The sequence below is a fragment of the Capsicum annuum genome, chromosome 10, assembly GCF_002878395.1.
Source record: "Capsicum annuum cultivar UCD-10X-F1 chromosome 10, UCD10Xv1.1, whole genome shotgun sequence".
Classification (NCBI taxonomy): Eukaryota; Viridiplantae; Streptophyta; class Magnoliopsida; order Solanales; family Solanaceae; genus Capsicum; species Capsicum annuum.
In genome coordinates, this window is record NC_061120.1 from 41,054,064 (window position 1) to 41,077,642 (window position 23,579).

The 23,579-nt window shown below is 38.5% G+C and overlaps 1 protein-coding gene across 1 annotated transcript; it reads left to right on the forward strand.

The window, feature by feature from the left end:
- The first annotated feature begins 2,333 nt into the window (after window positions 1-2,333).
- LOC107873124 lies at window positions 2,334-21,440 on the forward strand. Its single transcript, XM_016719854.2, has 3 exons — window positions 2,334-3,842; window positions 19,640-19,901; window positions 20,605-21,440. The coding sequence occupies exons 1-3, from the start codon at window positions 2,767-2,769 to the stop codon at window positions 20,779-20,781; spliced, it is 1,515 nt and encodes a 504-aa protein (XP_016575340.1). The 5' UTR covers window positions 2,334-2,766; the 3' UTR covers window positions 20,782-21,440.
- Window positions 21,441-23,579: the final 2,139 nt, after the last annotated feature.

Consider the following 23,579-nt stretch of genomic DNA (forward strand, 5'->3'; position numbering starts at 1 on the left):
CCATATAAGTTGACTGTCTTTGGCATTAATAGAGTCAATAAATATTTGACGACCATTTTAAAGCTTTCATAACCCCAAGGATAGCTGTTAAATGCCTCAAGATCCTTAGAGATCTTTATTAAACCATGTGGTATGTTGTTGTTAATGTCTCTCGCCTAAAGAATATTATGTACGAATCAAACCAAGGACCATAATTGCTTGTGATTCTTTAAAAGCCTTTTATCTTTCAACTCTTCTATCAAATTTGTGTTTTTGAAGCTTAGGCCAACAAGGGACAACAAGTCATCATCATCATCACTTAACTTACCTTTGTCTTTAGGGGGGGAGGGTTGGTGTTAGAATAGGTATAGGTTTAGAAGGAGCATAATATTTTAGTCCAATAACTATGACAAACTCCTTCCAACAAAAACAAACTGGCCTGCCACAGTAATTTATCCACACCTCATCCATCTTATCTTTATTTTCATACATAAGCCTACGTTTGAGAAGACCATACATGCTCATTTGGAAATGAGCATTGTTGTCCTATGGCAAATCAAGAGATCGCCCAAAGTAGTTGTCCCTGAACTAAGCATCCAATCTTTGGTCTTGAAGTATTTTTCAAAAGGTATCAAAAGATTTTTCCATGACCGACTTTACCAGAAGATCACCAGTTAAATCTGTGGTACCATCGCACTCTATTCTCATAGGATAACTATCAATACTGAAGGTTTTGACCAACTCTTTAGTGGAAGGGCTATTAACATTTGGATTATCTCTTTTGAAACTTTCCTCTTCCTCGTGTTCATTTTCTTCTGCTTTTGATTGAGATATCGCTTGTACAACAAACTCATATAGTGGTAGATGTAGCCTAGCTACTTTACTTATTCCTTTACTTGGACTTGATTCAATTTTTTTTCTTTTTGGAGCCATATTATCTAAAAATAAGAGAAAAATAAAAATAATTATAATTGATTAATGCATCATTAAACAATAAAAATAATTTCAATACTGTTGTGATTTCTTCCAACAGATCACTTATTTGTCGAAACAAATGACTGATTTATACAACAGATCATTCATCTATTGCAATAGATGAGCAATCTGCTGGAAGAAATCAAACTGTCAATATTATTTAAATCTCTTCCAATAAATGGGTCATCTGTTTTGAAAAAAATCAAAGTCTTGGACATGTCATCTGTTGGAATAACTGTTAGGATTTCGTCAAATATATGGTTCATCTAGTGCAACAGATGGTTCATCTGTTGAAAAAAAACAAACTAGTAGCAAAATTTATTCAATAGAACAACAGTAATATTGCCATTTATCAATACACCATTTTTACCAAAACCAACAACAACACACAAACAAACAACAAATCAACCCAGCACACCAATACAACACACACACATACCCCAAGAACATCAATATTAACCAACAACAACACCAAACAACTTGTTGTACAAACATAAATAACAAAAAAGTTTGAAAACAACAACAAACACCAATAAATAAAATCAACAGTTGTTTGTTAAATTTATCACAATAAATGTCTCCGAAAAAAATTAAAATTCAACTCGTGCTATTTTTACAATAATGTTCGACAACAAGAACTAGAGTAACAACAAAAATCATATTTCACTCCGAAAAGAGAAGAGAAGAAATACCACAAATTAGGATTTTATTGAGTATCCATTTCAAATTTAAGCAACAAATATTTAAATTGTTAATTCATACTAGAAGAGAAGTTAACTCAAGTTTCTCTTTTTATTAATAACTAAAAAACCCTAATTTTTTACCTGTGAAAGTCGAAAATGGACAATGAAGAATTCGAAGCTGTTGTCGCTAGAAATGTTGTCACGTCGATTGCCGGTTAAAAATCGAAAAGGAACTCAAAACTTTTTATCGCCAGAGATTGAAGTTGCCGGGGATTGAAGGGAGAAATTTGCAGAACTGTTGGTTGGGAGAGCTATTGGTTGAGAAAGAGACGAGAGAAACAATTGATTTCGAGAGGAGAGGAGTGTGAGTTGATTTGTATAAATTTAGAAAATATTAATTAAATTTAGAATTAACTTAATCAAGTTTCTTAATTATGTTTGACCTTTTAAATTGATCAATATTATCAATCCTTCGTTTAAGACTTAAAAACACCTTTCCTCTGATTTTCTTTTCTTAATCCCTAGATTACTTTTGTTTATCGAAAATAGCCTCTTTACTTCTTTAGAGGTAATGATATGGACTGCATACACTCTACTCTCCCCAAATTTCACGTGAAAATATATTGAGTTGATTGTTATTGTTGTAATCCCTAAATTACTTTTCTTCCTACCAAATTACCCCTAACAGTTATACACTTGTCACACAAGAACCCGTCGTCGCCTCTGGTTTTAAACTGATTTTTCTCGCACGCAAAAATAAATTGAATCCCCCCGTACTCCACCCCACCCCATCCCATGCGCATCCCCTTCTCCAGTATCCCAAGAACTCAAAAACTAATCCTCGCATTGCTCTCTCCGCTTTCTTTTCCGTAACACACATATTTTAACTTCCAACACATATCTACGACGAACACATTCTGTATTTTATTTTTAGTTTTGTAAAAGGATACTAGATATTAGATTTAGGGGGAAAAAGTTCTTTTGCAAGAAAGACCAACCCATTTTGGAAATATTTATCAAACCAGAAAAAGAGAGGAAATTTTTGTTGAATTTGCAGAGATAGGTTTGTTTTGTTGTGTAGATAAGAGAGAATTTTTGGTGAATTTTTTTGGTTAGTGTTTATAGTTAAATGCATCTGAAGAAATCTGAAGTGCAGATCGGAAAAGAAAGCAGTTGCATCTCTTCCGATTTCAATCCTACAGCACCCCTTCTTTCTTCTTCTTCATCTCTTCATCAGAAACATCCTCATAGTTTCTATTCCGGTCCGCAAAATCCCATTTCTTCATCAGCTGAATATCATCCTAATCATACAGCTATTCAAATTTTCTTAGAAAATGATATTACTAATAATGACTCAATTCCCACCACCCCTGCCACCAAAACTACTCCCCATAAAAGACCTCATTTGGGAAATAATCCTTCCAAATCTATCCTAAAATCACCAACTCTATCCAATTCTCTTCGCAAATACCCTTTTTCTTCTGTAAAGGCTCAACACCCATATACCAATTTCCATCTTTACCCTTGCCTTTGCCACCTTCGTCGAATTCTTCGTCTCCATATCCGACTTATACTTCTCCTTTCTCTTCCCTTCTTCTATTTCTTAGTTTCACATCCAACTAATTCTTTCTTTTTGGATTTTCTTTCTGCTTTTGCTTTTTCCGCAGCCCTTTTATTTTCATTGAATTTAGCACTTCCCAGGCTTCCTTCAATTCGGTTATTCTTGGCTAGGTCTTTGCCAATTAAGCTTTCATCATCAAAACAAGTGTCTAGGAATACTTTGCCAGTATTCTGGTCAATAGGGTCACGGATAAAAAATGATAAAAGGGTAAATTCAGGTTGTTATGTGCAGGCTTACAGTAATGGGGATGTGTATGAGGGGGAGTTTCACAAGGGGAAATGTAGTGGAAATGGAGTTTATTACTATTATATGAGTGGGAGGTTTGAAGGGGATTGGGTTGATGGGAAGTATGATGGATATGGGGTGGAAACATGGGCAAGGGGGAGCAGATACAGAGGCCAATACAGGCAAGGTCTTAGGCATGGATTTGGGGTTTATAGGTTCTTTACTGGTGATGTATATGCTGGGGAATGGTCTAACGGACAAAGTCACGGCTGTGGAGTTCATACTTGTGAGGATGGGAGCAAGTATGTAGGTGAATTCAAGTGGGGAGTTAAGCATGGCCTTGGACACTACCACTTCAGGTAATTTATAGTCATTGATATTTTGCTTTCATTTTCGTTGTGTTAGTTTTAATATCTTTTCATCAGCAAATTAAAGTTTTCTTGTGAAATCTAATGGCGCGCTTAATATGTTTGTTCCTATGGGTCTTAGCATAGCTTATGGATGATGACATTTTAACTAGTTGTTTGCCTATCGGAAAGATGGAGCATATTTGGAATGTGCAATCAGTTTAAACACCTTAGATATGGCCTACATCATGTCAAGCAATAAATTGTTTTTTATTGCTGTTTTGTTGATCATATCTTATGTAAAATAAAGTATATGACCTTCTTGAAATGGTTATTATCATAGTTAGAGGATGGTGAGAATATTCGTTGAGCATGTTGTGTTATGTCTTGAGGGAAGGATAACTTTTATCCACTGGATATCACTGTATAAATTTTTGTTTCATCTTAATTCTTCTCTGAACTACTAATCAAATTTAAAAGGCGACCCTGTGTGCCAGGCTATAGGATAAGATACATCTTTTGTACTACATAATTGACCGGTTAGAAAGAGCTTCCGCAAGAACTGGATTACTCTTGTATATATGTAGAATGATGCGGTTTGTTAATAAAAAGCTGAAAAACAGTTGGGTGATCATATTAGTACAACGGAAAAAGAACAACCATATGTGTAACGACCTGAAAATTTGATGAAATATGTGAAATTTGTGATTTTGTGTGATTTGACTATTTTACCCCTCCCCGTTGTTGAATTATGGTATTTCTAGGGTGTGGGAGTGGTTGACATGATTTTTGATGCATTTTGGTATCATTTATGCAATATTGTGATTTTTGATGGCTTCGAGAGCCTTATTTCGGACTAATGTGGATATATTTTGAGCCGTGCGACGAATGACCGAACGGACTGCACCAGCAGCTCCAGAATATCGATTTTAGGCTAGGTAGACCTTGGGTTCGGGTCCTAATGCACCCGAGCTCATTTCGACCTATTGGTCGGAAAGTTGAAAAATTGGAAAGTTGGGTGTAGGACCCACTTTTGGTCGAAACGACCTCGTATGGAAAATCCGACTTCGCCAACAAATTCGGAATTTCGATTTTAGTGTGTTAGCATATTTGGTATGATTTTACGGCTTTTAAATCTCATTTCGACCCTCGGTTTGGAAAATTGTGATTTCGGATTTCAGGGGTCAATTTTGTGAAAACAATTTTTTCTGAAAAAGGCTTACGACAAAGTCCCCAGGGAGGTGCTTTGGAGATGCTTGGAGGTGAGTGGAGTACCGCAGGCATATATCAGACTAATTAAGGATATGTATGACGGAGCGAAAACTCAGGTGAGGACGGCAGGAGGAGACTCAGAGCATTTCACTGTCCTGACAGGATTGCATCAGGGATCTACTTTTAGTCCCTTTTTGTTTGCGTTGGTGATGGATGTGTTGACGCGGCGTATTCAAGGGGAGGTGCCGTGGTGTATGTTTTTTGCAGACGATGTAGTTCTGATAGATGAGACTCGAGGGGGTGTGACTGACAAATTAGAGGTGTGGAGGCAAACTCTTGAGTCTAAAGGGTTCAGGGTGAGCAGAAGCAAGACAGAGTATGTGGAATGCAAGTTTAATGACGTGAGGCGGGAGAATGAGGTAGTAGTGAAGCTGGAAGCACGGAGGTATGTAAGAGGGATAAGTTTAAGTATCTTGGGTCCGTGATCCAGAGTAACGGTGAGATTGACGAGGATGTCTCGCACCGTATTGGGGCGGGATGGCTGAAGTGGAAACTCGCGTCGGGGGTGCTGTGTGATAAGAAGGTGCCGCCCAAGCTTAAAGGCAAATTCTACAAGGTGGTAGTCCGTTCGGCCTTGCTGTATGGAGCGGAGTGTTGGCCAGTTAAGAACTCCCACATCCAAAAAATGAAAGTAGCAGAAATACGGATGTTGCGCTGGATGTGTGGACTGATTAGAGGGGATAGAGTTCGGAATGAAACTATCCGGGAGAACGTTGGTGTGACTTCAGTGGAGGGCAAGATGCGGGAAGCACGATTGAGATGGTTCGGACACGTGAAGAGGAGGGGGCATGGATGCCCCGGTCCGTAGGTGTGAGAGGCTAGCGTTGGATGGTTTTAGGGGGGTAGGGGTAGGCCGAAGAAGTACTGGGGTGAGGTGATTAGGCGGGACATGGAACAGTTACAGCTCACCGAGGACATGACCCTAGATAGGAAGGTCTGGAAGACGCGAATTACGGCAGAGGATTAGGGCCAGTTTGGGTCGCTAGTGTAGGGATTACTTGGTGGGGGTTTTATTCCTGTTATGATTCCGTGTTCCGTGTTCCATGTTTTATTACGAATCTGTGTGCTTTCCCCTGCTTTCCTCTGTTTTATATTACTTATGGGTGCCGTATTTATGTTATGTAATCTGCTTCTGTGCTTTACTATGGGTTGGTGTGGTATCTCGTGCCTTGAGTCGGGGGTCTTTCGGAAACAGCCTTTCTACTTTATCAGAGGTAGAGGTATGGACTGCGTACATCTTACCCCCAGACCCCACTAGGTGGGAATACACTAGGTTTGTTGTTGTAATTTTTTCTGAAACATCTGGTAGCGCCATCGCGTTCACAATGTCGAATTTAGTGTGGTTGCATAGGTCGTTTGCATAAATCGGACTCCGAACAAATCCCGGGCACTCTGTCGAAGTTCATTTCGACTTAGAAAAAAAGACAGCACCAATTATTGCAAAAAAATCTGCATTTTGCACCCTTTTTGGCCTATTTTGCTTATTTTTCATCTTGCCTCTTGAGAGTTAAACCCTAAATATTTTGGGAGCTTAAAAGTGAAGTTTGTGGGAGCTTGGGAAGCTAGATTAACACCTATTTCTTGATTATATTACGGATTTAAGGTAAAATTCACCCTTTTCTTAGTAATTTCTTCATTAATTTCTCAAAATCCAAAAAAAATGTTAGGGCATGATTTTAAACCCAAATTTCACTCATTTTCACTTGAATAATACTTTTATCTTATAATTACTAGTTTTTCATCAATTTAACCTTTAAAACAATTCTGATTCTGGATTTTAACCCGGATTTCAAATATTTTACCCGATAAAGCTCAAAAATGATTTTTCTTCGATTTGAACCTCGTTTTTGACTCGATTTAACTTGGGTTTTCAGCTGTAGGTTCCTAAAAATATGAGGAACATGTTTTTGAAGTAAAGTTTCGATTTTGCCCTTTTTTTTCGAAAACCCATTTTGGAGGTCCATTTTGACTCCGAATCAAAAGTAGTCAATATGGGTGTCGTTGGTTTTGTTTTTACGCGTAGATTTCATATTTGATGTTTCTAGTGAAGTTCGAGATTGTTCATAAAAGGTAAGGTTGCGGGTTCAAGTGTAGCGGATCGGTTTCGGCTTTCGAGGTAGGTTATAACTTAACTCTTTAGACTGGGCTGGGTAGTAAATGATGGTATAAAATGTTTGTTAAGGGTGGGAACTAATCATGAAAAATGGCTATCTACGTGTTGTGCCCGTGTGGGGGCCTATATGTGATGTAATTGCCAAAATTGAAATATTATATGATATGTTTGACCGTGTAGGGTCCTATGTGATATTGATAGCCTTGAATACATGTGAACAGTTGTATTGTATTGTTTAATGTGGTACCATTGGTGTATTATGATTATATTCATACTTTATTGGCATAGAAGACATGTGGAAATTCATGGATGAAATGAAAATAACGAGTGGATATTGGCTCATGTGGTTGTGGAAATGTATCATTGTGGTTGGTTGTGGAAATACTTATTGTGATGGGTTGTGAGCATTACTTCATTCATATCATACTCATTCATGAAACATTGGTACCACCGTGGCAACATCTGAGAAACATTGGCAACACCTTTTTAAAAATGTTGTAACACCTTATAAAACCCTTTCCGAGGGATATGCCGGAAAAAAGATATGAGATATATGGATTGTATATGGGTTGTATATGGGTTGACGAACCTCCCATTAGTCCTACATCGGGATGCTTTAGCTTCGTAGGTGTATACAGGGATTGTGCGACGATCCCAGAGGTTGTGCGACAACCTCGTGCATCATCATCATCGTCATTATCATATACATTGCACTTACTTTATTGTGTTTATGTTGTGTTGTATTGCCTTATTGACTTGTCATCTATATATTTGTCTAACCTTACTTTACTTGTATTTGATGATCTTGTATCTCCATGTTCTCTCTTGTTCTATTTATATGTGACATAATGTATAGTTGTGTTATATATCCTTGTGTGTTTTTGTAATATATGTGAGATATATTAGAATTGTTAGTGCAAGCGGTATGGGCTACTATTGTGGGACATTTTCTGATTGCAGGTAACGTGCCCTTAGTGTATATTTTGTATGCTTTATTTACTACTTTGCTTGGTCGGCCTATGATACCTACTGAGTACAAGTGGATCGTACTCATGCCTACTGCGCCCTTTCGGTGCAGGTCCTAACTCGAGTGCGCCTCAGCTTGATTCGGGCGATTATTGGAGCCTCCAAGGTAGCAGTTGGACATTTATGTGTCCGAAGTTCACCTCTATCTTTCTATACTAGTTATGTCTTTATTAGTATCCGGAGACAATTATTATTTCGTTGTGGTTATTTTTCCGATGTATTTGACTTTTGGATTGTAGTAGTTGTTCTTACACTATTGACACCTGGTTTTGGACATGATTGGTATTTTGGACAAGTTCTTTCCGCATTGTTTTGATTATTTATATGGTTCGGCTTCATTCTAGAAGCCTTACCTTGGGGTATTTTTGTCTTTTTCTCTATTCGTATCAGTTTGGGTGATAGGCTTACTTGTCAAGGTACGCCGCGACAAGTGCCATTATGACCCTCATTTTTGGGTCGTAACAAACTGGTATCAGAGCAGCCAGGTTTCATTGGTCTCAATGGTGTAAGAACGGGATGTCTAATAGAGTCTCGCGGACGGTACGTAGACGTCCGTATCTATCTTCGAGAGGCTATAGGATTTCTTTAGGAAACTTCCCTCATTTTATTCCTTATCGTGCTAATTCTTTCATACCCTGTATTCTGTGTTGTGTTTCACTCTTTCTACGTGAATGGAGTTGCTTATACCTCTTATCCGTTGAGAGATGCAGCGAGAGATTATTGGATATCATTTGTTGGTTGTAGGCTTGTAAATGCTCCTGAGTTGTCATGGGATTAGTTTGTTGATGCCTTTCTGGAGTGATTTGTGCCTTTTAGTTTGAGAGATCGTATGTGGGACGAGTTTGATCATATGGAGCAGGGCTCCATGACAATTTTTGAGTATAAGGCATGCTTCCACGCCCTGTCCAGATATGAGTTTGAGAAGATTCAAAAGTTTGTGAAAGGTTTGGTTGTCTCCCTTCAGTTGGCTACATCTCAGATGGTTGTGTTTGATGGTTCTTTTAAGAGTATTGTGGATTATGTTAAGGTGACAGAGGGTATTATTAGTGCATCTCAGGGAGGCACCAAAAGGGTGCGTCGTTTTGGTGAGTTTAAAAGTCAAACCTCTCGAGGCAGAGATTTTAGAGGTTCTCGAGGATACTATGGTAGGCTAGTGTAGGCGGCATTATAGAGTTCGGGTGGTGGACCTTCTAGTTCAGCAGTATGGGGTGGCTGTTCGGGTCTATTTGTATCTTCTCCTATTGAGATATGTATGTGATAAGGTTGGTCATATGGCCAAGGACTGTGCTTGCCATGTGTTTAGAGTTATTCCTATTTTAGCTGTAAGAGGTAGGTGTTTTACTAAAGGTGCAAGAGGTAGAGATGGTAGAGCACGTGTTGGTGGTTGTGGGGCTACTTAGCCAGTTGGTAGTCACAAATAGTGTTATGCTATTTCAGTCAAATCTGAGATGGAGGTTTCAGATGTTGTGATTATAAGTATCTTCCTCGTTTGTTTTAGACCTGCATCTGTATTATTTGATCCTGAATCGACTTTCTCCTATGTGTCTGCGTATTTTGCTTGGGGTTTTGATTCTGGTAGTGAGCCTTCTGCCATGCCTATTTGTGTATCTACCCCGGTAGGTGATTCTTTAGTGGTGGATCAGGCGTACTGATCTTGTGTTGTGACTTTTGTCGGGCGTGAGACTTTGGTAGACTTGCTCGTGTTAGATATGGTCGATTTTAGTGTTATTTTGGGTATGGATTGGTTGACTCCTTATCATGTTGTCTTAGATTATTTTGCTAAAACTGTGACTTTAGCTTTAGCGGGTGTGCCAAGAATGGCTTGGGAGGGTACACTATTCGGGTCCTAAAAGGGTTATATCTTATGTTTAGGCTCGTAAATTGGTTGAAAAGGGATGTTTATCTTAGTTGGCTTGTATTCGTGACACGTGTTGTTTCGCCTCCTTCCTTGGATAGTGTTTGTGTTGTTCGTGAGTTTATGGATGTGTTCCTTACAGACTTGCCTGGTATGTCTCCAGATTGAGATAATGTTTTCGCCATTGATGTTGAGCCGGGCACTAAGCCTATTTCTATTTCCTCCTTATAGGATGACCCTAACAGAGTTGAAGAAATTGAAGGATCAGTTATAGGAGTTGTTAGATAAGGGATTTATTTGACCTAGTGTTTTACCTTGAGGTGCATCTGTCTTGTCTGTAAAGAATGGGTCTATTGGGATGTGTATTGACTATCGACAGTTGAATAAGGTGATGGTTAAGAATAGGTATCCTCTTACTCGCAGTGATGATTTGTTTGATCAGCTTCAGGGTGCTGCGGTGTTTTCGAAGGTTGATTTGCGGTTCGATTATCACCAGTTGAGGATTAGGGCTTTGGATATTCCGAAAATAGCTTTTCAGAATCGATATGGTCATTATGATTTTTTGGTCATGTCTTTTGGGTTGATCAATTCCCCTTCCGTGTTTGTAGAGTTGATGAATTGGGTGTTTCGACTGTATCTCGACTCCTTGGTGATCGTATTTATAGATGATATCTTGGTTTATTCCAAGAGTGAGGCTGAGAAGGAGGAGCATTTGTGGATTGTGTTTTAGAGATTGAGGGATGAGAAGTATGCTAAGTTCTCTAATGCGAGTTTTGGTTGTAGTCTGTTTTTTCTTCGATTATGTGGTGACTAAGAAAGGTATTATGGTTGATCCAACTAAGGTTGCAACGGTTCGTGATTGGACTAGACCTACTTCGCCCACCGAGATTCTGAGTTTTATTAGCTTGGTCGGGTATTATTAGTGTTTGTTGAGGATTTCTCTTCCTTTGCAGCTCCATTGACCAAGTTGACCTAAAAGAAGATTCATTTTCATTGGTCTGATTTTTGTGCCAAGTTGACCTAAAAGAAGATTCATTTTCACTGGTCTAATGTTTGTGAGGCGGGCTTTCAAAAACTCAAGGATTTATTGACTTCAGCTCCTATTTTGGCTTTGCCCAAGAAGAGCATTGGCGTTATTGTCTTTTGTGGTGCTTCAGGTGTTGGGTTAGGTGCTATGTTGATGCAGGAGTGCAAGGTAATTGTGTATGCGTCTCGTCAAGATTAAAGCCTTATGAGAGGATTTATCTTATCCATGATTTAGAGTTGTGCACAGTTGTGTTTGCCTTGAATTTTTGGGGGCACTACTTGTATGGATTCCATTGTGAGATCTTCTCAGATCATTGTAGCCTTCGGTACTTCTTTATCAGCGAGATCTTCTTAGGAGGCAGTGTCGTTGGCTTGAGTTGCTTAAGGATTATGACTTGACTATTCTCTTCCATCAGGGCAAGGCTAATGTAGTGGCAGATGACTTGAGCCGAAAGTCGACTAGCATGGGTAGCTTGGTACATCTTTTGATTCAGGAGAGGCCATTGGCCTTAGAGGTTCAGTCTTTGGCTAATCAGATGGTTAGGCTTGATACTTCGACACCAGGGCGTGTTTTGGCATTTATGGAGGCTAGATCATCTTTGATAGAGTAGACTCGAGCTCATCAGTTTGACGACGTTAGATTGAGGTTGATTTGAGATAAGATATAGAGTAGGGAGGCTAAGGAAGACTCACTTGATTCGGATGAAGTTTTGAGGATTCGGGGATGAGTTGTGCCGAGAGTGGTGATCGGATTAGGTTGATCTTGGGGGAGCCCATTGTTTCAGATATTTTATCTATCCAGGTGTAACTAAGATGTATCGTGATTTGTGGCAGCACTACTGGTGGGGTGGTATGAGGCGAGATATAGCGGATTTTATGGCTCGTTGCCTATGTTGTCAGCAGGTGAAGGCCGAGCATTTGGGACCTGGTGGTTTGCTCCAGAGGTTACCCGTTCTTGAGTGAAAGTGGGAATGCATCACTATGGACTTTGTGACTGGTTTACCTCGTACATTTCATGGTTCTGATAGTGCTTGGGTCATCATGGATCGATTGATCAAGTCAGCTCATTTTATTATGATTCGGGTCTCATTCAGTGCTGAGAGGTTAGCCCCTATTGTCATTCGTGAGATTGTACGTCTTCATGGTGCGCCGGTGTCCATTACTTTAGATCAAGGTTTTATGTTCACATTTCACTGTTAGAAGACTTTTCAGGATGAGTTGGGTACTCGGGTTGATTTTAGCACAGTGTTTCACCCCGGACTGATTGCTAGTCAGAGCGGACTATCCAGGTTTTGGAGTATGCTCTGCACGTGCGTGATGGATTTTGGTGGCTAGTGGGAGCAGCATTTCGCTCTAGCAGAATTCGTATGTAGTAACAGTTACCATTCCAGTATTGAAATAGCTCCTTTTGAGGCGTTGTGTGGTAGGTGTTGTCGCTCTCCTATAAGCTGGTTCGATGTTTCAGAGGTGAGACTTCGAGGTGCGTACTTTCTTTGTGAGTCTTTGGATAGAGTTTGAGTCTTTCAGGATAGACTTAGAGCGGCTCAGAGTTTGCAAAAGTGCTATGTTGATCATAGACTTCGTGCCTTGAGATTTGGTATTGGTGATCGTATTTTCCTTCGAGTTTCACCTATGAAGGGTGTGATGAGGCTTGGGAAGAGGGGTAAGCTTAGCCCCAGGTATATTGATCCATTTGAGATTCTTCGAACTATTGGTGATGTGGCTTATGTGTTGGCTTTGCCCTTTGTTCTATCAGTTGTTCATCCAGTTTTCATTTTTTTTATGCTTCATTGCTATATTCTTGATGAGTCTCATGCCATTCGTTGGGAGTTAATTCAGTTAGATGAGCAGTTGTCCTTTGTTGAGGAGCTAGTTTTCATTTTGGCTAGGGATGTTAGGCAGTTGCGCTCTAAAGTGCCTTGTGGTTCAGGTCCAGTGATAATTTTGACCTGTAGATGTGGCTACTTGGGAGATTGAGTCTGATATGCGTAGTTCCTATCCCCAACTTTTCATTGATTCAGGTATTTCCTTGCCTTAGTTCGAGGACGAACTAGATTTTTAGTGGTGGATGATGTAACGACCTGAAAATTTGATGAAATATGTGAAATTTGTGATTTTGTATGATTTGACTATTTTACCCCTTCCCGTTGTTGAATTATGATATTTCTGGGGTGTGGGAGTGGTTGACATGATTTTTGATGCATTTTGGTATCATTTATGTAATATTGTGGTTTTTGATGGCTTTGAGAGTCTTATTTCAAACTAATGTGGATATATTTTGATCCGTGCGACAGATGACCGACGGATTGCGCCAGCAGCTCCGGAATATCGATTTTAGGCTAGGTAGACCTTGGGTTCGGGTCCTGGTGCACTCGAGCTCATTTCGACCTATTGATCGGAAAATTGAAAAGTTGGGAGTGGGACCCACTTTTGGTCAAAATGACCTCGTATGGAAAATTCGACTTCGCCAACAGATCTGGAATGTTGATTTTAGTGTGTTAGCATATTTGGTATGATTTTACGGCTTTTAAATCTCATTTCGATCCTCGGTTTGGAAAATTGTGATTTTGGGTTTCGGGGGTCAATTTTGTGAAAACAATTTTTTTGAAAAATCTGGTAGCGCCATCGCGTCCGGAACGTCGAATTTAGTGTGGTTGCATAGTTCGTTTGTATAAATCGGACTCCAAACGAATCCTGGGCACCCCGTCGAAGTCTATTTCGACTTGGAAAAAAAGACAGCACCAGTTATTGCAGAAAAATCTGAAATATATAGCAGAAAAATCTGCAATATATAGCAGATTTTTCACCCTTTTTGGCCCATTTTGCTCATTTTTATCTTGGCTCTTGAGAGTTAAACCCTAAATATTTTGGGAGCTTAAAAGTGAAGTTTGTGGGAGCTTGAGAAACTAGATTAATACCTATTTCTTGATTATATGACGGATTTAAGGTAAAATTCACCCTTTTCTTAGTAATTTCTTCATTAATTTCTCAAAAACCCAAAAAAATCTTAGGATGTGATTTTAAATCCAAATTTCACTCATTTTCACTTATATAATACTTTTATCTTATAAGTACTAGTTTTTCATCAATTTAATCTTTAAAACAATTTTGATTCTGGATTTTAACCCGGATTTCAAATATTTTACTCGGTAAAACTCCAAAAATGGTTTTTCTTCGATTTGAACCTCGTTTTTGAGTCGATTTAACTTGGGTTTTCAGTTGTAGGTTCCTAAAATTATGAGGAACATGTTTTTGAAGTAAAGTTTCAATTTTGCCCTTCTTTAACCCCGAATCAAAAGTAGTCAATATGGGTGTCGTTTGTTCTGTTTTGACGCGTAGATTTCATATTTGATGTTTCTAGTGAAGTTCGAGATTGTTCGTAAAAGGTAAGGTTGCGGGTTCAAGTGTAGCGGACCGGTTTCGACTTTTGAGGTAGGTTATGACTTAACTCTTCAGACTGGACTGGGTAGTAAATGATGGTATAAAATGCATGTTAAGGGTGAGAACTAATCATGAAAAATGGCTATCTACGTGTTGTGCCCGTGTGGGGGCCTATATGTGATGTAATTGCCGAAATTGAAATGTTATGTGATATGTTTGACCGTGTGGGGTCCTATGTGATATTGATAGCCTTGAATACATGTGAACAATTGTATTGTATTGTTTAATGTGGTACAATTAGTGTATTGTGATTATATTCATACTTTATTGGCGACATATAAGACATGTGGAAATTCATGGATGAAATGAAAATAACGAGTGGATATTGGCTCATGTTGTTGTGGAAATGTATCATTGTGGTTGGTTGTGGAAATACTTATTGTAATGGGTTGTGAGCATTACATCTTCATATCATACTCATTATGAAACATTGGTACCACCATGACAACATTTGAGAAACACTGGTAACACCTTTTCTAAAATGTTGTAACATCTTATAAAACCCTTTCCGAGGGATATGCTGGAAAGGAGATATGAGATATATGGATTGTATATGGGTTGACGAACCCCTCATGGGTCCTACGTCGGGATGCTTTAGCTCCGTAGGTGTATACGGGGATTGTGCGACGTTCCCAGAGGTTGTACGACAACCTTGTGCATCATCATCATCATCATCATCATTATCATATACATTGCACTTACTTTATTGTGTTTATGTTGTGTTGTATTGCCTTATTGAGTTGTCATCTATGTATTTGTCTAACCTTACTTTACTTGTATTTGGTGATCTTGTATCTACATGTTCTCTCTTGTTCTATTTATATGTGACATAATGTATACTTGTGTTCTATATCTTTGTGTGTTTTTGTAATATATGTGAGATATATTAGAACTGTTAGTGCAAGCGGTGTGGGCTACCATTGTGGGACATTTTCTGATTGCAGGCGACGTGCCCTTAGTGTATATTTTGTATGCTTTATTTTCTACTTTGCTTGGTTGACCTATGATACCTACTGAGTACAAGTGGACCGTACTCATGCCTACTGCGCCCTTTCGGTGCAGGTCCTAGCTCGAATGCGCCTCAACTTACTTGATTTGGGCGATTATTGGAGCTTCCAAGGTAGCGGTTGGACATTCATGCGTCCGAAGTTCACCTCTATCTTTCTATACTAGTTATGTCTTTATTAGTATTCGGAGACAATTATTATTCCTTTGTGGTTATTTTTCTGATGTATTTGACTCTTGGATTGTATTAGTAGTTCTTACACTATTGACACTTGGTTTTGGGCATGATTGGTATTTTGGACAAGTTCTTTCCGCATTGTTATGATTATTTATATGGTTCGGCTTCATTCTAGAAGCCTTACCTTTGGGTATTTCTGTCTTTTTCTCTATTCGTATCAGTTTGGGTGATAGGCTTACTTGTCAAGGTACGCCGCGACAAGTGCCATCATGACCCTCGTTTTTGGGTCGTGACAATATGTGTTTACTTCTGAGTCTACAAAACAACAACAACAACAATAACATGCCCAGTGTATTCCCGCAAAGTGGGGTCTGGGAGGGTAAAGTGTACGCAGTTCATACCACTACCTCAAATAAAGTAGAGAGACTGATTTCGATAGACCCCGACACAAGATAGATAACAGTATAACAAACAAAAAACATAAAAATAAACAACAAAATGGAATAACACACTATTAGATAATAAAAGAAACAAGACACCAACAGAGTAATACTATAAACTATCTATTCAAGATCACAAACATCATCAGACCCCTAAGAACAAGAAACTTAGACACAGATACAAACAAAGCGCTCCTCCCTACCATTACAAACACACTCCTACATACTAACCCTCTACCCTAATTCGCGTCTTCCACACCTTCCTATCAAGGGTCGTGTTCTCCGTAAGCTGTAACCGCTCTATGTCGTGCCTAATCACCTCTCTCAAATATTTCTTTGGCCTACCTCTACCTCGCCTAAAATCATCCATAGCCAGAGCCTCTTACACCTCCGTATGGAGTATCCGTGCACATCCTCATCACATGCTCGAACTATCGCAACCTCACTTCCCTCATCTGGTCTTTCACCGAGGCCACTCCCGCCTTCTCTCGAATAACCTCATTTCTGGCCCTATCTCTCCTATTAAATCCATACATCATCTTAACATCTTCATCTCTGCGGCCTTTAACTTTTGGATGGGGGAGTTCTTAACTGGCCAACACTTTGCTCCATACAACAGAGCCGGTCGGACAACCACTCTGTAGAACTTACCTTTAAGCTTAGAAGACACCTTTCTTTATTATAGAAGACTCTCGAAGTGAGCCTTCACTTCAACCACCCTGCACTAATACGGCACGTGATATCCTCGTCAGTCTCTCTATTCCCCTGAATCATAGACCCAAGATACTTGAAACTATCCTTCTTCGAAATGGCCTGAGAATCTAGCTTCACTGCCACGTCAGCCTCATGCGTCGAATCGCTAAACTTACATTTCTAGTACTCCGTCTTAGTCCTGCTCAACTTAAACCCTTTAGACTCTAGAATCTGTCGTCAAACCTCCAACTTATCATTAACTCCTCCCCAGGTCTTGTCAATTAGTACTAAGGCAAATAAAAATGGGCTGAGAGACGATCTCTGGTGCAATCCTGTCAAAACAGGAAAGTGCTCTGAATCTCCTCCGACCTCCCTTGCACGAGTCTTCGCTCCGTCGTACATGTCTTGAATCGACCTAGTGTATGCCATAGCCTTAGCTCTGGCCTCCAAGCACCTCCACAGAATCTCCGAATCTCCCTGGAGACTTTATTGTACGCCTTCTCGAGATCAACGAACACCTTGTGAGTTGACAAAAAGGACAGTTATTTTCTCATTTTTCTTGCAATGGACCTAATTAGTCAATAACTTATCGTATGATCTTTCGGGTCTTAGTTCTTAGTACAATGGATTCCATAGGTTTTTCCCGTGCTCTTCTGAAAGAAGCATCTGGAAATGACTTGTCATGGGCTTATGCGATGAAGAATGATTTGCTCGGGAAAAAAATTCTTGTTAGCTTTGCTTTCTCCTTAGCCTCAGCCTCTCGTCAAGGGAATCAGCTGTGGGGATCTTCCTTCGAAACCTGTTTCGGCTTAAAGCAGGGCAGCAGACAGGGGAGAAAGAGCAAAAAGCAAGATCGTACTCTGTCAGTTCTGCTAACAGGAAAGGGATTCAAGCGTTTATAAGGCTTCTAGGCCCCACACTCGAGATAGGACTTCTCCGACCTCCATGGTTACCGGGGGAAGACAAGTCAACTAAAGAAGACACTGCTTTGACATCACAAAGAAAGGGGGGAACTTGACTGCCCCGATAGAAAGAGTTTAAAGAAGCAAGAGAAAGAAAGACAGTAATAGCCTAAAAGGGTGTCCACAGTCTCAAACTCAAATGGTTTCACCACTATGCTGGAAATGAACCCTCCGGAAGGAGAGCAACAAGTTGAGTCCGGTCCCTTTACTTCCTGTCCAGCTTTCCCATTTCCAGGGTACTTGTTATTCGACTACAAGCAATATGTACCGCTCTCCTCATTTTCTTATAGCTCATCTCTGTCGAGTCAATTTTGTCATACAGACAGTCCTCTTTTGGAGCAGGAGTATTCTCTTTCAACTTCTTAACTTTTTGATGGATTGCTGATTAGTAAATGACATTAGAATCAGATGTAGTGAATTCAGGGAAGCATTATCCCCACTAGCTATAGTGTCTTAAGTTATGTGAATTGTGGAGCAACTTTGTTTCTGTTGTAGTGCATTTCTTGCCGTTCCGCTTCTTTCTATGTGTGATCTTCTTGCATAATTTTGACGTTAATTGGAAGAAATGGCTAACAATGTATACACTCATGTTCAACGCGATACATATTTTGGAAAATTTTCTTTGATGATTTCCGTCGGTGAAAAGGTAAATTTTGGTGGTTAAATAAGTTTAGCGACTGAGGTTAACTGATTGTAAAGTGACTGTAACACTTCATTGGCACTAGTGTCTTGACAATGGAATCCAGTTCCCTTAGTTGTGGGATTTCAGGAGCCAATCCTCTAATCAAGTGAAGACTGAAGTATTAGTGGCATTCCAAATAGAACATATTTTCCAATGTTTCAGAATAGTTTATCTGCAGACTCTGCTTGAAATTTGCTAAAATGGCAGAAATAGGTCCTGGATCATGGGTTGATTGTCTGTCTAAATAGTTTCAATGATTTTGCTCTCTATGCAAACTGTCTGGTTATGTTAAGAGTGTAATTTGGAGACTGATGGGGAGAAGATATGCATAGATATACTGACCACATTCCGTTGAGATTTATGCAATCTCCTTAACAACCAATAAGATTGCTGATATTGATGGTTTTGTATGATTGGTTAATAATTAGGTCTTACAAACTTTAGAGAAACTAATTGCTGATGGATCATCCCAGAGTATTGCACGTATGGTTGTAGAAGGTATACAATCAACTAATTCAAGACAGTAAAAACATGAAGGCACATTGCTATACTTCATATAATTTAAGCAGCTTTCTAATCACTCATGGAACCTGAAAACTGAAAAGCATCGATAAAAGAAATAAATTTGTGTCATTTTTGAAGTTAATACCAGAGAAACATCCATATCTCTTTTTTTTACTATTATTTACATTCTGAGAGTCTAAGAGATCCATGTACTAGGTAGCTTATAAGAGATCCATGTACTAGGTAGCTTATTTGGATCAAGTAGAAAGGATGAAGTGGTCAGCTGATTGTGTGCTTTAAAAAAATTTCATGGACTGAGTGTAAGCCAATATCTGAGTTGGTGCAGGGTGCTCTAGAAATAGCATTTCGTTGGTGAAAGATATTGGTTCTAACAGTGATGACACTTAGGCCCGTGACTCAGATATATTATCACCAAAAAGTTGATAACAAGAATATCCGAGACTTGAGCATAGTTTCTACCTGACACGTCCTTCATTTTGCAGTACAAAGTATGATCTATTAACTAGTGCAGTGATGAAATGACAATTAGGGCGAGCTACATGTTTTATTTGTCTTTCCTGCCATTGACTTGGTTTTTACTTTTCAATATAGGAATGGAGATAATTATGGTGGGGAGTATTTTGCTGATAAGATGCATGGTTTCGGAGTATATTGTTTTGCAAATGGGCATCGGTACGAAGGAGCCTGGCACGAGGGAAGGAGACAAGGGCTTGGGATGTATACTTTTAGAAATGGGGAAACCCAGTCTGGTCATTGGCAAAATGGTGTCCTTGACATTCCAAGCACACAAACTATCTCCTACCCTGTATCTCCTGTTGCTGTTTACCACTCCAAAGTGCTAAATGCTGTACAGGTGAGTTATTTCATCTTTTAAAACTAGTTATTACATCTGAAGTTATTGGATTATCTTTTAAAAACTAGTTATTACATCTGAAGTTATTGATTTATCTTTTAAAAATTAGTTATTACATCTGAAGTTATTGGTTTATCTTTTAAAAACTAGTTATTACATCTGAAGTTATTAGTTTGTTGTATTTTCCAACTTCATAGCCGTTCATGCTGGTATGCATTTGGAGTGGTTAGATATAGAAGAGGGATATTTATTTTACTGGCCACTCGGTTAGATCTTCTTCTCCAGCCCATGGTGCACAGTGTTGTAAGCTCGATCCCCCAAGTAGAGTTCAGTTGGCTTATAAAGGATTATATACTAATATAATTATAGCCTGTTTGGCCAAAGCTTTTGGAGGGAAAAAAGTGCTTATCTTAAAAAAGGTAGTGTTTGGCTAAGTTTTAGGGAGAAATTAAATGCTCTTGGAGTTTGGGAGAAGTTGTTCTTCACAAGCTAAAAAAAAATAGTTCTTCCCCAAAGCACTTTTTTCAAACACTTTGAAGCTTCGCCAAAAAGGCTATTAGTCCCTAAAATTTTTTCCTGCAGAATACAAACTTCTCAATGGCAAGTAGTTTGTGATGAAACTACTTATTCTGGTCAGTTTAATTAGAGAAAAATGCAGGTTTAATTTGTCTAACCACTGATTGCTTTTCCTTATTTCAATCAGGAAGCACGTCGAGCAGCAGAAAGGGCCTATGATGTGGCTAAGGTTGATGAGAGAGTGAACAGGGCAGTTGCAGCGGCTAATAACGTAGCCAATGCAGCTAGAGTAGCTGCGGTGAAAGCTGTGCAAAAGCAGATGCATCATCGCAGGAACAGTGATGACCTTCCAATGTTCAACTGATGGATGTGTGTTTCCATTTAAGCCATAAAGCGTTCATCCTTTTCAGACAATTGCAAGGAGATTAGTTCTTAAAATACTCTCCTTTCAATCACCTGTGTCAATGATGACTCATGTGATATATCTTTTATGCCCCATGTGGAAGCTTCGTTGTATTGCATACTGGATTTTTGCCTTGTCTAAGTGGAAGTATCTTCAATCTGCTGCATTACAGTTGTTTATAGTTCAACCCCTGACTGAGAAAGTGGATGGCATTACCTGCTGGCTTACCTTTTTCATTCATATGTTATGTAAATTCAGTTAAGTAGTAGAATCTGAAGTGTTGGTATCCAGAGAGAACCTCAACCCTACTAGCCTTCTCATGTGTAACCTCAACCCTACCAGTCTTCTCATGTGTACTAGTGACTGTTGAGTATCAGTGGAAGTCATAAAAAGGATATCGAAAGCCACGGCTTTGTTTTGTCTCTGGCTGAAGTTATGGCTTTGTTTTGTCGCTGGCTTAAGTCATGGTGTTGTATAAACATACTTATAGTTGGACGGCTGTTCTTTGGGTGTGGGTTGAGGATTTAAACATAAATAGTACTTTTTGTTTTCTAACATACGATGTAATAATTGCTATCAACTTTTGATATGTATTTAGAGGTTCCAGTATTTTGCCCGAAGTATTAGTACTATTAAGAACTATTTGCGTATCATAACAAGATTTAGATAAAACGCCATGTGTGTAGATGGGATAAGCGTAAATGGGAGTTTTTCAGCAACAGGACAGGACCCCACCTAACTATGCCAGAAAGGAACAAGATGTAAGCATGTCTAGGAATAGTGTCCGGGTGCAACAAGATAAAATACTCAAAACATGAGCACATTTAAAAAAAACATATAGGTTCTCGCGCGAATAATATTAAAGAATTAATTCTAATCATTTCATATTAGAATGTCTTGTATGAGCATGTTAAATCACATTATTTAAAAGTTCGACTATCATATTATTTGTCAATGACTACCTTTGCCCCATCCCTACCCCCATCTCCACCCCGACCCCACCTCATCCCACCCCTATCCACCCTCAATTTTCTTTAAAAAGAAAATCTACTCCCCCTCCCCCAATTCCCTCACCTCTAATCAAATCTATACAAAAAAATAATTACGTAATTGTAAAATAAATTTTATGCTTCATAATCCTTCCTCCACCCCCATCACCTCTAATCAAATTTATATTAGTAAAAACAATCATGTAAAAAAAGCTTGTACGTTTTGTGTTTTTCTTTATTATATATTTTAGTGCTATAATTTATAGATTTCAAATTGTCCAAGCAATTTAAATTTTTATTCTATTATCTCCCTATCTCTTCAGTACTACTACTATTGCTTCTACCACTACTATTAATTATTATTTTTATCTTTTTTCTAATGTAGAAATAAATTATATTTAAATATATTATATAACATTTAAAGTTTAAAGGAGATAAGTTTGAAATAGTAAATGTCTATTAAAATTCTTTAATTTTGGTTTCTATTTTTCAGCTAATGAGAATATATTTTTAAAGAATAATGTAATTAAAATTCAAATGCTTAATCTCTCAATTCAAAATTTTCATTACAATATCTTAAACTTTTATCCAAAACTTACTGTTGGAAACGTAAGCAATGATATGTGGAACTTCAATTAAGTTTGACAATGTCGAATGCTTTTCAAAAGAAAAAAAAAGAAACATTATAGAAAAATAGATAATGAAGTTCGTATACCTTGTTATCCTGCTTTTTATTTTTATTGTTATTTTTTTTTTTGGCCAAACAACTGCGAAACTGGTTCATTGCAATTTGCACCAACAAAATCTAATACATTTTGGCCAAAACCTGAAATTTACCTTCTGTATCACAAAAAATCATCAAGAGTCATTACACATTGGTTCAGATCATCTTTATTGTCAAGGAATAAAATTGAAATATATTTCTAAATATAGTAAAATTTGTTCAAAGAGGTGCACCATCTTTGAGGAATAAAGAAGAGGCCCATCAATTTCTTCCTTGCTGTTCTCCCTGATAGATTATTCGAACACCATAAAGTAGACATCAAGAAAATGTTGTATGGGTCGATTGTGTTGTTTCGGGTACACAATATGTATTATGTCAAAACAACTTCAACATTCAAGATTAAATCAAGAATACTTATGAAGTTTTTCAACACCTTCAACACAAGTTCATTATGAACTATCAAAGAAGTGTGTTATTTTATTTTAAAGAAAAAAGATGAAGCAGAATAAGCCAAATCCTCCGAATTCACGGAGTGTCCTTAAGGAAATAATTCCCTTAAGTACCCGAGGTTGTGAAATTTTCCTCCCAGGATAAAATGGTTTCACAACCAGAATATAGTGGTACCTCAAACTTTCTGGTTTTCTTCGAACTCACTCAACGGGAGATGATCACACGGAGTTTTTAGAAGCAAGAAAAATATTTTTTCTATGCAGAAATTTTCATACTAAACCTGTGGAAAAAATGCAAGTTTATATAGCCATGAAGTGCCTCTTCGGAAAGGAGGCAATGGTTCATCGAAAAGGTGTATCATTTCAAAATAGTCATGTTTGTCCATTCTGAAACAACATGTCTTTTCTGAACAGTCACAACTGACCGGACAATCACCCATTTTTTGTAACAGTGTGTCTTTTTCTTGAAGGGTTGTGTCCCTCCATTTTCCATTCATACCAATTGAACCCAACAATTTCCCATATGAATGGGGAATGACTATTCTTTGTAAAAATTTACGGACAAGTATGTGATAATCAAGCAAAGACTGATTGTAT

What these genes read in the sequence shown, in the direction of transcription:
- LOC107873124 (XM_016719854.2), top strand. Translation starts at nt 2,767, where the DNA reads ATGCATCTGAAGAAATCTGAAGTGCAGATCGGAAAAGAAAGCAGTTGC. An exon ending in CTTGGACACTACCACTTCAG is followed by an intron (nt 3,843 to 19,639) that starts GTAATTTATAGT and finishes TTTTCAATATAG; the next exon opens with GAATGGAGATAATTATGGTG. An exon ending in AAGTGCTAAATGCTGTACAG is followed by an intron (nt 19,902 to 20,604) that starts GTGAGTTATTTC and finishes TATTTCAATCAG; the next exon opens with GAAGCACGTCGAGCAGCAGA.